Source organism: Corvus brachyrhynchos, unplaced genomic scaffold (genome assembly GCF_000691975.1).
Source record: "Corvus brachyrhynchos isolate BGI_N302 unplaced genomic scaffold, ASM69197v1 scaffold1, whole genome shotgun sequence".
In the NCBI taxonomy this organism is placed as follows: domain Eukaryota; kingdom Metazoa; phylum Chordata; class Aves; order Passeriformes; family Corvidae; genus Corvus; species Corvus brachyrhynchos.
Window position 1 is genome coordinate 9988886 of NW_008237222.1, and position 16041 is coordinate 10004926.

At 37.9% G+C, this 16041-nt stretch overlaps 1 protein-coding gene across 1 annotated transcript in view; it reads left to right on the plus strand.

Moving 5' to 3' along the window:
• The first annotated feature begins 1373 nt into the window (after positions 1-1373).
• TECPR2 (tectonin beta-propeller repeat containing 2) overlaps positions 1374-16041 on the plus strand; it is a 40776-nt gene continuing 26108 nt past the window's right edge. Inside the window, 12 exon segments of the mRNA XM_017729099.1 lie at positions 1374-1496; positions 4534-4818; positions 4934-5062; positions 5512-5643; positions 6569-6726; positions 7832-8144; positions 8961-9093; positions 10399-10744; positions 10746-10822; positions 11435-12432; positions 13822-14005; positions 15806-15979. Of these exon segments, the coding sequence (XP_017584588.1) occupies positions 4585-4818; positions 4934-5062; positions 5512-5643; positions 6569-6726; positions 7832-8144; positions 8961-9093; positions 10399-10744; positions 10746-10822; positions 11435-12432; positions 13822-14005; positions 15806-15979 (2878 nt within the window). The 5' untranslated portion in view covers positions 1374-1496; positions 4534-4584.

Sequence of the window (16041 nt, forward strand, 5' to 3'; positions counted from 1 at the left end):
CTGGGCGGTAAATCCGGCATAAGCCGAGGTAAAGCCGGCGGGAAGGCGAGGCAGCCCCGCGGGTGTCCGGCCGGGAGCCACTGGCTCTGTCCTTCTCTGGCAGGGGCTGCAGCGAGAAGGCACCTGTTGGGAAGGAATGATTTGGAACATCTGAATATGTTTCAATAGAATATGTATAAGAAATACATTTGAGGAGGGGAAGTTAAGACAAGGGGGAATGGCTTCAAACTGAAAGAAGGGGAGATTTGTGTTAGATATTAGGAATAAATTCTTCACTGTGAGAGTAGTGAGGTGCTGAAACAGGTTGCCCAGAGAAGCAGTGGATACTCCATCCTTGAAAGTGTTCAAGGAGAGCTTGGATGGGGCTCAGAGCAATCTGCCTCTCAGGTGCCTCAGGTGCCTCTGCCCATGGTGGGAGGATTAGAACTACCTGATCTTTAGGGTCCCCTCCAACCCAAACCATTCCAGGATCCTGTGACGGTTTCGTAGGGTGTCACAAGACCATCAGCATGAATACAGCTGAGTTTTCCCATCCCTATAAGGATGTGCAGCGACTGTGGGTTCTCCTTTTCTTACCCTTTCTGATGTCACACAGAAAAGAAACAAACCTCATTTGAGCCAAAAATGCAACATTTCATGAGTTGTGTAAAGCCAAGTGTCCGTTAATCAGGTAACCATGACCTGTGCGCCAGCTGGTCATTTGCCTGTGTGCAGGACACATGAAAGCAGAGCTCCTTTGGCAGGGTGTGTGTTTGTGGTCTTTGCTCTGCTTGGCAGCATTCTGCTGTGAAAAGCTTTGGAGATGTGACAGTGGGGTAGCTGGTTCTGGGGCTAAATGTGTGAGAAGTATTAGAAAAGAAAACCGCTTTCCTTTTTAGTTGGCAGGATCTAGCTGAGAACAGAGACTGTTGTGTGTAGCTGTGGTCATAGGGGAGTTTGTCTGTGCTCTGAAGAACTTACATTTAAGTTTTAATGTCAAAGATTTAAAAAAAAAAAATGGAGCTGTTGTCCATCTTCTACAAACAGGACCCTTGGGCTTAGAGAAATGCAGTGACAGCTTTAGCTTCCTGCAGTCTATCTGTGGCATATCCTGGCAGTGAACCTTTAACTACTGCCTGTCTGCTGAACTACAGGATTATCTCTCACTTTAGTTGCCTCCGTTAGGCAGCATTGAGCCTTATTCCTGGTTCTAAGACCAGAAAAAAAAAAAATTTAAAAAGCTGCTTTTCAAAACATAGCCTTGAATGTAGTATTTAAGAACTTGTGAAGTCTGAGAGTTTAGAAGGAAGGAGTCTGTCTGGTGATTGTTTTTGGTGTGCTGTTTTTCTCTACTTTATCTCTGCTGCAGGACAGCTGCTTAGCACAAGCTGATTTGCCCTATACGACTGTTATGTACTTCAGCATAACTGTGGCCAATGCAGACTGAACAAATGCATCCAGTCCCAAAATCTGCTTAGAAAATAGATTATATCCACTGTTTGCCTTTGATTAATGAGGTAGGAAAACCAGATAACAATTAATCCTGAAGCTGTTAGAGACTACATGTGATACCCAACTGTCATTAGAGGGATATTGAAGACTTTAGGCTCAAAAGCAGAGAATTGGGGCATTTATGCAGATGTTTTGAATGTACAGGCCACACTGGAGATATTCTAGTCCCTTACACATTTGGCTAGTGTAGATAAAATTACTTAATTAGTAGTATTTATAATGAAATTATGATTTTGAGCTTTCACTTATATTTACACAAGCAGTACAAGCATTGTGTTAATCTGTAAAGCACTCAAGATGAAACTAATTTGTATACACTGTAAAGAAATAATAGTTCATTGATAAATTTTTCCTTTTTTTTGATTGTACAGGGTGAATGGGTTATAGAGAACAAAATCTTAATTTGTTTTATTGACTACTTTGCCATCAGAGATTGTATTTAAATGTTACAAAGAGTGAGAACCTTAACCTAACAGCAGAGTTTTTTAACTTAGTATGTGACAAGAAATAATTCCTCCCATGTTTTTTTTGTGAGTGGGAAGAAAAAACCATATAAAATTCTCCTTTTTTGTGTTTTTTTAAATTAAATGTATGCTTCCAAAATATATATCAGGTTGCAGATAGGGTTATTGTAGAGGAAAGAGGAACAGTCTTTTTCTGGATAATACAAATTTGCATATTTCCATAGTTGGTAATTAGTTACTATATTTTAATGTTTTAGTTGAGCTGGAGGAATAAGTGATGGAAACTAAGAAAGAGGATGAATTCTGAGGGCTTGGAAGGTCCTCTAGTAACTGAGGAGTGTGAGATGGTTCTAGCTACAAGAGCAGCTTTGGATGCTGGCAGATGTAAATTGCAAGAGTCACAAAGGGGACTTAAAAACCAAAATATGTGAAATTCATGAGGCAGTAGCTGGATAGTGGTAGAAGTTGAGGTTAGATAGAGGAAGATTTGTACATATGAGACTCAGGACAAAGACTGGATTTTGTTTCATTAGAGAAAAGAAAAAAGACCATCGACTAGTAAAATTACTAAGATGGCAAAACAGCACATTTAGAACAGCAAACTAGACTAGCAGTGGATTATTTTTATATTTAGTTGACTGTAGGTAGAAAGTAGTAAATGCTGAAGGAAGGGGTAGGAGACTTAAAATATAGGATAGGAAATAGATGGTTTGTGAAAATATTGTGAAAATGTCATGATGCACTGAGGTTATCTGTTAACTTAGTAAACATCTCTGAAACTAACTCTTCATTCAAAAATAGTTTGGACACATGTGTCAGCTGGCCTTTTTGCTATTTCATGAGATACATGTCATGACAGGTTGTAAACATTGGAGGAGAGTGGAGTTCATTTCTAAGCTCTAGCAAGCAGTAAAATTTATCACAATTAGGAACATCTAACAACGGGTTCTAGCATAGTTACTGAAAGTTTTTGTAACAGATAAAATACAAGCCAAATAACCAGTCTTTATTCCTATGGTGTTGGCTATGACATGCATGGGCAATGTCATGCAAACAGGCCCTTTGGATTTAGTGGAATTGTGTATTTACAGCAAGTGTTGCAGGGCCCAAAGTGTGTGTGCTGAATGCTCTTGCCCAATAACTGAAGTAGTTGGAAAACTTGAGATGCCAGAGCTTTTCACAGTAATGGAGATATAAAACTAGGGCAGCTCTTTTTTTTTTTTTTTCTAATTTAGTTGATACACATTGCAAGCAATGTTTGAAGCTGCCAAACAAAAAACATTTTCCATCCTTAGAGAATTAAAAACTAGACACAATAGGACATATCACAAATTGCAGTAGGAGTACTTCACAGAATAATTGTGAGCATTTAGAAGCATTTCTAACTTCAACTGGCAGATTTCTGGTTTTTGTTTCTGTAAAGCAGTTTCAGAAAACTTTCCTGTCTACAGAAATCCAAAATTCTTGTCTTGGGAAACTGCAAGTATTTTTGGTAGACTCTATACCATTCTGTTAATCGGACTTGCTCATGGCAAAATAAAATTTAAGAAGTGAAAGCTGCTTTGCTTTTCCATGTTTCAAAGTCACCCATGAGAAGCAGCATCTAGTGCTGCAAAATGTTCTTGTCATGGTTGTAGTGATGAGAAAAATTACTGGGTTTAATTAAATTTTTTGAATATTTTTACGTTCCTCATGGTCAGCTTTTTCTGAAGGTGCCAGTATGTTGTTGCTGTGATGAGCTCTGACTACATTGTTTTTCTTGGAGAAGGTAAACAGATTCTTTGTTTCTGTTATTCTTAGATATTGCCCACTAAGTATATTTACAGTATTGCTCACAAGCATGAAATTATTTTCTTATCCATAAAAGGAAAGCTGGACATATGGTACTTTTTTCCTGTTTGCTCCTTATCTTTCTAAATTCAGTTGCTACATGAATACTTTCCTGTGTCTGTCAAAATAGGAGTTCTTTCATTTTTACTTTCCCCATTTTTTCCTGCATTATTCTTATTTTTTGGTTGTTATTTGAATGTATAGCAGATGTAGCTCTAGCTGAACTGTTTCTCAGCTGTGTTTTTTCTTGGGCTGTGGGGCATTAAGGAGTGGAGCACAAATGCTGGTTTGTTGCTTTGATCTTACAGCACTGTCTGATAACAGTGAATATTCCATGCTCTTGGGCACTGGTTGGATTGTGGGTTGAGGTTGCAGAAAGATGAAGAAATATATCACATGGATTGTTCAGTGTCAGAGGCCTTATGGTTTTTTCACTAGAGAGGTGAGAAATACTGCATTTGAACTCATCTTTGACAAGCTTACAGCTGCAAGAAAAAGTGGTTATCCCATATTTAATGGTTACCATACATCCTTATATGTTAGCTGAACCTAAGGAATAGACTTTTTGGTAAGGAAAAGTTTCTTCTAAGAATAGCTTACATTCACTACAAGAGTTTAACTTGCTTTTTCTTTATGCAAAGCAAAAACTGAATATTTTTTCTTATTTTTTTACTAAATTGTGGCTTTCTGTTAACCTTTTATTCTCTCCACACAAGTTAATGACATGTCTTTTGCTTTTGTCTTTCAGATTTCCTTATGTGGTCCTGTAGATGTGTTTATTTCAGCCTTAAAATTGCTGATGCAAATCCTTGCTATGGCATCTGTGGCTTCACCAGTTATATTTAAGGAATTTTGTCCCTTGTATTATCTCCTCAATGCCATTCCTACAAAGATCCAGAAGGGCTTTCGCTCTATTGTGGTTTACCTCACAGCACTTGATACCAATGGAGACTACATTGCTGTGGGGAGCAGCATTGGAATGCTTTATCTCTACTGCAGACATTTAAACCAGATGAAAAAATACAATTTTGAGGTAAATACTAACTTTTACTGTTGTCTGTTCCAATGAAGCTGAGTTGCTCAGAATTGAGCTCTCCTGTCGGTGTCTCATTAACATTCTGAGTTCTTTGTATGGTTTGTTTCAACAGGGGAGGTGTGAATCTATAACTTTTGTAAAGCTGTTGAGTTGTTTTGATGATCTGGTTGCTGTTGGTACAGCCTCAGGTCGGGTTGCAGTTTTTCAGCTTGTGTCTTCATTACCTGGAAGGAACAAACAGGTAAATCTTTGCATTTGGCTAAACTTCTGTGAGGTTTAGGATGGCCAATCCTGGTAGAGTGGTACTGTGATTCTTTATAAGAGTGAAACCCAGCAAGTGAAAGCAAGCAATCAAATAGCTGTGAGTATGTCTTAGGCTTCATATGTTAAACTTATAAAACAATAATATTAAAGCATGCTTTGTGTTACAAAAGATGTATTTAATCAAATATGCTTCTGAGAGATTTCTCATGTGTAATAGTTGGCTAATCTCTTTGGCGGGGGGGGGGGGGGGTGTTTTGGGGGGGGGGGGGGGTGGATTGTTACGGGGTTTTTAGCTAAGTAAACTTCAGAAGGACCTGCGCTTTTGTTCTTGATCTCCAGTCAAACCAGTCAGGAGTCACTGAATAGGCTTTGTGCATCCATTTTCTCTTCAGCTCATTCTTGTATTGCTTTGTTATTGTTTCACAGCTTCGCAGATTTGACGTTGCTGGCATCCACAAAAGTAGCATTACAGCTTTAGCTTGGAGTCCCAATGGAATGAAATTATTCTCTGGAGATGACAAAGGAAAGATTGTCTACTCTGCACTAGACCTAGACCAGGTGAGTGTCTGTTATAGGGACCTCAATTCACATTTGCGCTTTCTGAAAGAATGCTTGTGTGTTTAAATTTTTAGCAGTTACTTAATTGCTCAGTGTTAAGTGTTTAGTTGGATGGCTTTATTGGTATGTGTACACTTGGCCAAGTGTGTGCACACCCAGCAAGGCAACCATGGGATTTCCTGCACAGCTGCCTTACCTTTTTTAAAAAGTAATACATTTTAAAAGAAGTAGTGACTCTTCTCATTTTTCATGAACTAACTATCACATCTTTCTTCAGATTTCTGCCAGTACTTTCTCTTTTGTTTGGAAGGGGTACTTTTGACTGATGTGGCTCTGTTGATGAAGTACTTCTTCCAAAATTGTTCAGCATCTCAGTCGAGAGTGTAGAATGAAAGTAACATTTGGTTGCTGCTGGCTCACTAGCATGTTACTAGTAAATGGAATTTTTCTTACATCTTGTTAGTTAATACAGACCTGAGATGTCAACAAAATGAATGCTAACTTGAATTTCTATATGGAAGAAAAGTTTAAACAACATCTGTCCTGATGTGTCTGTGACCGTCCCTCCGTTTGGTTTGACAGAAATCACCAAAAGTAATGATTGCCTCAGTGTGTGTATGACCTGGCAGTGGGGAAGAAGGAAGAAAATGTGTCCTAAAGTTTCTGTTGATTTCAAGAAAAATGTATGCACTAATATTGCAAGAGAAACTACATTTCATATTGTGTCACACACAGTCAAACTCCCCTCTTGCCTATGTAAATTAAGTCCATATTCATTAAGTGAATTTCATGCAACAGGAGTTCAAAAGCTTTTTTTGTTGTTTATTTGTTTTCTCTTGGGCTTATAAATTTCTTTGAAGTGTTAGTTACTACCTTGTATTTTTAGGAGGGTTTGACTCTTGTGAATTGTGTGTATCTTTGAAAGGGTCTTTGCAACTCCAGCCTTGTATTGGAAGAGCCATCTTCGATTGTCCAGTTGGATTACAACCAGAAGGTGCTGCTTGTCTCTACTTTACAGCGGACTCTGCTTTTTTACACAGAAGAGAAATCCGTGAACCAAGTTGGAACACAGCCCAGAAAAAAGTAACCCTCGTAAAATCCTGATGCAGGCTCATCTATTAATTCTAGCATTTCAAAGTGAATTACAGACAGAGTGATCTAGGCAGTGAAATTAATACAACACAGCAGTTTGCTCATAAAAAGCTAGTTACAATAGCTATGGGTGATCGAACATGAAATGACAGCTACACCTATTTAGAAAGTATGTGGTTGCAAGTATGTCACAATCATATTTTCAAGGCACTATTAGGCAAAAATATTTAAGATATTTTCTCATTGTTCAAACTGAAATCACTGCCAAACTTCCTCTGCAGTCCCTCTCTGTTTACTGTGAGAGAATGAGCAAGCGTTGTTACAAGTCTGTCTAACGGGTGATGTAATATTTGATGCAAAAGGCGAGTCAGCATCCTCATTTTTCTTATACACTGAAGTGAATTAATAGGGAGAATGTATAGTAAGCACTTAAATTTCAGTTGAAGACTAGGAACCTCTTGTGTGGCTTTGACATCTTCTCTTACACAATCTCTCTCGGGTAAGGAAGGGGGAACCTGGTCATAGAGCAGCATGACTGACTCTAAGCAGAGGAAATTTACACTTGAGAGAGGGTTTATGATGTATCTTTCAGGGATATGAATAGTAAGAGGAGTACCAAGGGCCATCTTATAGGCAAAGGGTGTTCTTGGGTGATAGTAGTGGTGTTTCTATGTACGAGAAATGAAGGGTTTAACAGCTGAGGTCTGTTCTGTGCTTCTTGCAAGTAAAGGCTGTCAGTTTCTTTGCATTAGTTTGTAGTGTTTTGCTTGTTTTTTATTAATTCTGGGAGAAGGAAGAGTGCATAGTAAGATCTTTTTGAGATGGACAGAGGGGCATTAAGGCTATGAAGCTTATTAGGAAGAGTCATTTGACTTGCTTAATTGATGTCGTGTCTGACATCCAAAGCTGAGTGAAAACTTGTTATTTGGAATTACTGCTCTTGTCTTACTGTAACTCAATTTGTTCTTCAGACATTTGACTGACTATTTTAATCAAAGATTTTGATAATTTGTGTTTGTAAATTTGTGCCATTAGTTTTAAAAATTGTTTCTGAGTTGAGTATATAGCTTTTAAAATAAATTCTTTTGCATTTTAGCACTGGCAAATTTGGAGCATGTTTTATACCTGGCCTGTGTAAACAGAGTGACCTGACATTATTTGCTGCACGACCTGGGCTTCGTCTGTGGAAGTCTGATGTTCATGGGACTGTTCAGGCCACATTCATATTGAAAGATGTATTTGCTGGAGGAATAAAAACTTTTGAACTGTATCCTCGTTTGGAACCACCTGACAGAGGAAGTTACAGCTCTCCAGAGAAACACCTTGGGCTTGTGTCATGCTTTTTCCAAGAAGGATGGGTGCTGACCTGGAACGAATACAGCATCTATTTACTAGACACTGTGAACCAGGTAGATAAATCTTGTGGCTGCATATTTTGTTTCTTCCATGTTTTTGTTCACACTATGCCATGAGACTCTGTTTTGGTTATCCCATTATACGTCTGCAATTTACATCCATGTTTAAAATGAACAAAAAAGAATATTTATTGTCTCCCTCCTCAAGTTGTCATTGCAATGATATACTCACCAACTGGCTCAGTATGTTGTTTATGAAAATTACATATATTTAAAGCTTTCAGTTGAGGTCTTAACATCATAATCAATTTTGATGCTTAATGAAGCATACAGAAACCTAAAATCTAGGAGTTCATGCAAAAAGATATTTTTAGGCTTATAAAATGTGCCTGGAAGTATTTATTCTTTCCCTTCTACTACTGTTGGTGTCTGAAAAAAAATAAGTAATATCTTTTATTTGGTGTACAGTGTAGTGTTAGCTATTTCATTGTCTTAAAAATGCATATGCAAGTGGATACAAGTTAATATATTTTTGTCTAAATGATATTAAACATTTGTACTGTGACACTCTTCTGCCACCAAATTGTATATTGTTTAACTTGGTATATTTAGTTGCCTTTAGTTGGACAAAGAATAGATCTGTGGAATTTAGTATAAAAACGGAGCTGCATCATGATTAAAGGGTTCTTTCCTGTTTCTTTTTTTCATTTGCCTTTTTTTTTTTTTTTTTTTGGATAGGATAAAAATCTTTATCCTGTAACTGCTTATGTTGATTAAAATCCAGCAAATGCTTTTGTTAAGAGTACCATGTTGTGCAAACAGTATGTTAATCTGATGCCAATTATTTCTTTCTCTGTTGACTCTTCATAGGCTTTGATTGGTGGCTTGGAAGGATACGGTGATATTGTGTCTGTGTCCTGTACCAACAATGAGATTTTTCTGTTAAAAGGAGATAGAGACATAATAAGAATTTCAAATAGACCCGAAGGACTGTCATCAATAGGTTTGTATAGATTAGTAAGTTTAATATGTAGAAATCAGTAAGTTTAATATGTATAAATTAGTGTGTACCTCATGGAACATGGTGCCTATCATACTTCTTTAATATAAAAACCCCCCAAACCAACAAAACGGAAACCAAATCCCACACAAAACTCTTCAGATTATTGCAAAAACCTGCCAGGTCCTGTAGAGTTACTCATCTGTTTTGATAGGTTATATTTAGAGATTTGGTCTATCTGCTTATCTGAGCTTCTCTTTTGGCTGCAGTGAGAATGGGGGCATTAAGAAATTAAATATGGTTGCCCTTTTTGAGAGTGGATCAGCATTAACCTAATGAGGCATCTCTAATCTGTGCATTTGAGAGCTCATTCTGAACCATGATGCTGAAGCAGTCTGGATTCCTGATCATGGTTATCCCTTTAGGATCAGTCTCAATAGCTGAATATGTTGATTTTGTGCCGCCTGTCACCAGCCACATTCCAGGTGAAATCTCAGCCTTCCTAGCAATGAAAAAGAAAGAATTGGCAAATAAATCCAAAGAATGCTCACTAAAATTCCAGAAATAATTTGACTGTTGAATACCTGTTGCCATCTGAGTTAAAGATTTATGTTACTAGAACTCTCTAAAAGGGTCTACTAATGCATTTAAATACTCCATCTTAGCTTTGTATTAACAAAATGCTAGTAAATATGCTATGAAGTCTCACTGAATGCTGGAGATGTTGCTTGTCATTACATATTGGCAATAGCTTTAGTCATTTAGGCAGTTCTTTACTCACAAACTACTAGAGGCTGTTTATTATTTTAATCTCAACTTTCATGTATAGTTTTAAAGGAGCCTTTAGAAGTGTAAATCACCACAGCGATTTATCTGGTAATTTTTCTTGATTTTTTTTCTTAGCTACTGAATGTTTGAATGAAGAAGTTAAAGGTATAGGATGGCACTTCAGTGTGTGATACAGCTGGGTCTTCCAAGCTGCAGACCTGTACTGTTCTTTATACATAAACATAAATTCAGAATTTTGCTTTTAGAAGCTTGATACAGGGTTTAGGGTGGAAGTGATTTCATACAGATTAATTTTCAGGAAGTTTTATAGTGTGTGTGTGTGCAAATATTTATTTTTAAATGCTGTGAGCTTAGAAATTTTTTTTTTTTTGCATATATACTCTTTTCTTTCAATACTCTCCAAGCATTATGCCCCTACTAACTTGATGCTAGTACTTACACTTGAAATAGTATTTATACTTCTATTTTTCTTTTGGACAGTTTCAGATGTGAATTCAAAATTGTCAAATCTTTTAACAGATACAAGTCCTAAATTGCTGACCCCATCATCAGTCGTTTCATCTGTATCATCCAGCCCTTCAGTAGAAACAGAAAGAAAAATAGTTACTTCCCCTTCACTTACTGGTAATAAAAATGACACTTCTTCTTTAGTGAAAGATGATCTGGAAACTCCAATGCTATCAGAGAAAAGTTTTGATAGAGTGGGAGACTTGAGCAGTGAAACCAGAAAAAGAGGCTGCTCTGTAGTAAGTGAATCACGGAGCAGGAGCAGCTCTGTGAACTCTGTGGACAGTGGCTCAAGCTTTATGATGTGTGCAGACCAACTTCCAGAAGCTCAGAGAGAAGGCCAACTTTCTTCACAACGGTATCAGCTCTGAAGATTTTGATCAAGAACTCATTGTAAAGCCAATTAAGGTGAAAAAGAAAAAAAAGAAGAAACAGGGTAGGTCTAGCAGAACTTTCCCAGCCATGCTCGTTGTTAGAACATGTTACGTGAAAGAGTCTGTGTTTGGCAGGCTTCATTTATATTGTGGTGTTGTGCTTCTGAAATGATTGAGGGGTTGTGGTGGGCCATTTCTGTTTAAGATTAAAATCTCCTTTAAAAGTGATGAATTCATGAAGGCTTTTTAGATCTGTTTGGGGTTTTTTACTTTTAACTTTTGTTATGCTTTATGTAAACATGCTTCAAGTTCTAATGTATTCGTTAATGGAAGCATACAGTGGACTCTGCATCCAGTTTTATGTTGAAATTGTGTAATATCTATACATCCTATTCAGAATATTTGGCAGTGTCTTACTTAGCCATCCTTTTTAGTTTGATAAAATAGTGTGAGTACTTGATAATTTTAATTGTTTACTATATTAAGACTTTTCTTGGCTTTATATGTATCATTTATTATTAAAGTTGAAAAAAAAAATCAGTATGGTTGAAATTTAGATTTAGCTTTGTCCTTCCTCCAGTTCTAAAAATATTTTAATTTCTTACTTGGCACTGGAATTTGATAGATTTTAGTAATATTATTTTTCTCCCTTCTCTTTGTGTGCGTGATAACAGAAAGTGGGACAAGGAAAAACCACAGCTCTCTGGAAGGCACACCAATTTATGAGCGTCAGCTTTCTGGTGACAGTCCACATTCCTTGAATGCAGACTCCTTTTCCATGACTTCCAGCATAATGAGTGGCAGCATTGATCATTTGAGTACTGGATCTCCAGATCAGGAAAGCATGTTCAGTATGGAGTCCCATACGATCTTGCAAGAAGATAATGGTTCAGAAACTTTCAGTGTCCTGCAGTCTCCAGAATCAGCAACTGTACTAATCAATGAAGAAAATGGAGATGTGGTTGATTTACAGAAACTTCCAAACAGTGACAGTGGCATGGGTACTTCAGCTATTATAGACACTTTGGCATCTGCATCTCCTCTGATATTCACAGAAGACTTGACAAGCAGTGTTGATGGTGAATGTAATGGTGGTGCGGTTTCTGCAAGCAATGAATGCTGTCCTGGAAAGCTGAGCCAAGAGGAGGAGGAGCAGGATTTTCCTACATTGTGTAAAATAGATGAAGACTTGGATAAAGTAAAGCTGCAGGATACTGAAAAATCTTCTGAAGATCCAGATCTTGCAGACCAGCTGTTCTTGGAATGCGACAGTACACTTGGTGTCCAGACATCCCTGACACCAAAGGAAAGTGATGAAATTGGTAGAGAAGATCAACAGCAGCTCTCTCTAATCCACAGCGCTTTGTCAGACCCTTCTGTGCTCCAGTTTGACATCTCTGACAATGTTCATTCAGATAACTGTTCCATTTCTGGGTGGAATTTTGAAAGTGCAATTGAAGCTAAATGTAGTACTAGCACTGCTGAAAGGGTAGCAGACACTCATGAAAGTAAGACTGAAAAATCTGCCTCTAGTGATGAGGAAGATATTTATGGACATGGATTACCATATTCATCCTCGGAGACCAGCATGCCTGAAGTTGGTGCTGTGCCTGGTGCACAGGATGTAGCTAAGATAAGCCTAGATGAAATGGTGCTCCTAAAATCTGATCAGGTATTTCTTCTCAGTTTAATTAAAAGTACCTTGAACCTTAAAAAGAAACAGCTTTTCAAAAGAAACGTTCCTGCAATTACTGTCCTTTACATCTTTAGGTGAGCAATTTTTTTTTTTTTTTTTTTTTTTTTTTTTTTTTTTTTGGATTCAAGTACACAAGTAAAGTATAAAGCCAAACAAGAGTACGTGTTGTAACTCTTGCAAAATGTGATATATCTGACTTCAGAATGGGTGATGTGTGCTTGCAATGCAAAGAAGCTGTTCTGGCTGTATTATTCCCGGCTCGACAAAAATGCTGTTAGAAACCCATCCATTAAAAAGTGAACAGTAAAACCCAGTCACGCTCAGAGGCTGTTCCTGGTTTGGATCTCCAGCAGTCCAAGTTCTGCCTGATGCTGTTCCCAAATTCAGCTGACTTCATGGAGAATTAGTGCTAATTATCTCACATGGCTGGCTTCTGCTTAAGGATTATTTTATGTGTAAATACTCAGAATAAGGATTAGTCTTTGCCCACTAGCCAGCAGTAGTTAGTACTGTTTAAAATGTTGACAGTTTTGTTTTTCTGTTATCCCTCTTTCCTTCATCATTATTTTGTGGGTAGTCCTCATACAGACTATAGAAAAGAAGTACTGAAGTTAATTGTAAAATCTATAAAATTGCTAGAATCACTGGAACTTCTAGCAGAAGACTTAAGAAGGAAATGCAGTTCTTGTAGGCTGGGGATTTTGTTTCTTTTAGATCTGTAACAGCTTTGTATTGAGATCAAGCAAATACTCATTCATAAAGGTTGAGTTACAAGTTGGTGGTGTCCTGTCTACTAACAGCTGCAGCCTAAAGTGCAGAAGATTTTAGTTTCAGGTTAAGGTATTCTTATACTCTGTCATGTTCAGAAAACTCCCCTGGTAATGTAGGCAGTGCTTGAGTTCACCTTGTGCAAGCAATCGAAATTTAAGAGAGCAGGCTATAAACCAGATTTTTGCAAGATGTGGCTCCTGTACCATACAGAGAGTACTGGAGTTGGATATTTAGCTGTCTCTGCCCTCCAGCTGTCTTGTTCCCTTTGCTCATCACTTCCTAGACAATGAATAATTTCCTGGACTACAGGCAGACTGTACATTTTTATGTATTCCTTTGTTGGAGGTGGATGATGGGTTGGAGGGGTTTATTTTTTTGCTAAATCTGTTGTTCTAGCAGTCTCATTATGCACATACAGCCTTAGAGAAGAGTGACAGATGTAGTTTTATTTTACACAAGGCAAATTTCTTCATTGATTAAAGTACTTAAGTTTAGCTTTTTAAAAATCAAAACGTGAGAGCTGCTGTTCTTACATACCCGTTTTCTTATGCAGTTTGAAGACACCTGACACTGTTCTGACTGTACAGTTTTTAGTTTGCAGAGAGCTGGATGGGATACTCTGGCCCTGGTTATGGCATCCTGAGCCTGGTTGTCTCAGAAAAATACATTTGGTGCCTGGACTACCGAGGCAGCCTGTACTGCAGTGCCCTTCCTTCAGCTGGGCTGCGCTGGCAGAAGTTTGAGGATGGAGTCCAGCAAGTGGCAGTTTCCCCCTCAGGTGGGTTGGCTTCTGCTGCACTGTCACCTTGTAAATATAGAACTTGGACAGACTTGGGCATTTTGTTTGGGTTTCTTTTTTTTTTTTGCTTTTTTTTTGCCTTTTTTTGTTGTTTGGTTTGGGGTTTTTTTTGCTTTTTTTTTAATATCAGTTATTTTTTAATTAGGTGAAGCTTGTCATTTTTATGAGATTACAGATACAATTGAGTGCATATGTAATTTGCACAAAAATTGAGTTTATTGTTTGTTTGTTTTTTTCAAATAAATTACTTGCAGAAACTTGGTTGTTTAGGGCTTGTTTCATGTAGAAGTATTGTGTTGGTTTGGGTTTCTTTTTGTTAGTTTTTTAAATAGTCACAGTTATATGACTGCATCTTCACTACCTCTGCATCCCATGTTCTAGTTTAAGTGGCTTTCTTTCTACACATTTCACGTTACATTTTGGGAGGTTTTCAACATGCATTTGCCCAATTAAAGTGAACTTCAAAAGTAGCAGTTCAGTGGTAGGCACAGAAGAGTTCCTTGTCTATATAAACCCTTGATTTTTGTTACAGAGCTATAGAAGTTCTTGGCTGTAAGGGTGGTGAGGCACTGGAACAGGTTGTACAGAGAAACTGTGGATGCCCCATCCCTGGAAGTGTTCAAGGCCAGGCTGGATGAAGTCCTCAGCAATCTGGTCAAGTGGGAGGTGTCCCTGTCTGTGGCAGGGGGTTGGAACTAGATGATCTTCCCCTCCCACCCAAACCATTCTGTGATTCACAATTTTAAGGCTCTTTTTCTTGTAAATGTAGAATTGGCTTTGTGTATGCGTGGGTTAGTTGATTTGATTTCTTTTTAAATACTGGAGAAAAAAACCTTTGAAGTTTCAGTACATTTGCATATGAATTTGTTCTGGATGGTTGTGAATGAGGATTATGTTGGATTAAAAATAAGGAGGTTTTGGTTATAAACTTGCGTCACTTTTGGCCTTCCAGGTTGTTCCAGGACTGGAGTGAAAATAAGAAGTTTCTCAGCCATTTTAATCTCTTTGTCTCCTGCCTTGCCACTACTTTTCTTCCCTGTCATCTCTAAAAGCGCATATCAATCTTCCTTTCTCTCTGTAGGGGAACACTTGCTATCTGTTTTAAGAAGAAAGAAATTCTATTTGATCTGTAGCTGAGCTTTGCTATAGCCAAAACAATTTAAGAGTACTTGTACTAGGTGAGAGTGTGGGTTCATCCAGCTCAGTATCTTACCTTTAAGAGTGGTTAACAGCAGGTCCCTGCAGAAAAGTGAAAGGAATGAGCATGTGTCATGTTTGCCCTTGGTAGTTTCAGGCTGCAGTTTTTGGTGGCTCAGATTGCCTGGGCAAGATGTTGTTCCTCTGCATTTGTTATCCGTCAGTTCCAGGAGTTCACCCAGCTTTCCACTGAATTTGTGGAAGTTTTTAGCATCCACAGTTAGCCATGGATGTATTCATGCAGGAGCATGTTAACCACAAAATGTCAAAATGGAATTAAATGCAACTTTGTGGAATCATTCAAAGGGAATTAATATGACGATGTACTGTTCTGGTACAAGCCAGCAGTTAAGTTTGGAGTTCCATTTGATTTTCTTTTTTTAAGCTATTATTATGTATTAGAAGTCAGTTACTGTTCTGGTCTTGCTTTTAAAAAAAAATTGTGTTTCTTAAACTTGCATTTTTGATGCTACTGGTTTGCTTTTCCTCTCCTATTAGTGTAGGTGTAGGTAGGACACATCACCTGTGACTGTTGCAGTAATTGCTGAGTGCTGTTATGTTCTTTCTTTACTTCTCATACAGGGGCTCTTCTCTGGAAGATTGAACAGAAGACTAACAAAGCTTTTGCTTGTGGAAAAGTAACTATTAAAGGAAAACGGCACTGGTATGAGGCTTTACCTCAGGCTGTATTTGTAGCTCTGAGTGATGACACCGCCTGGATTATCAGAACAAATGGAGATCTGTATCTACAAACAGGTACCTGAATTAATTGCAGGCTCTTTGAATTTTTGTGGGCTGAGATTATTAGATTTCAAGTC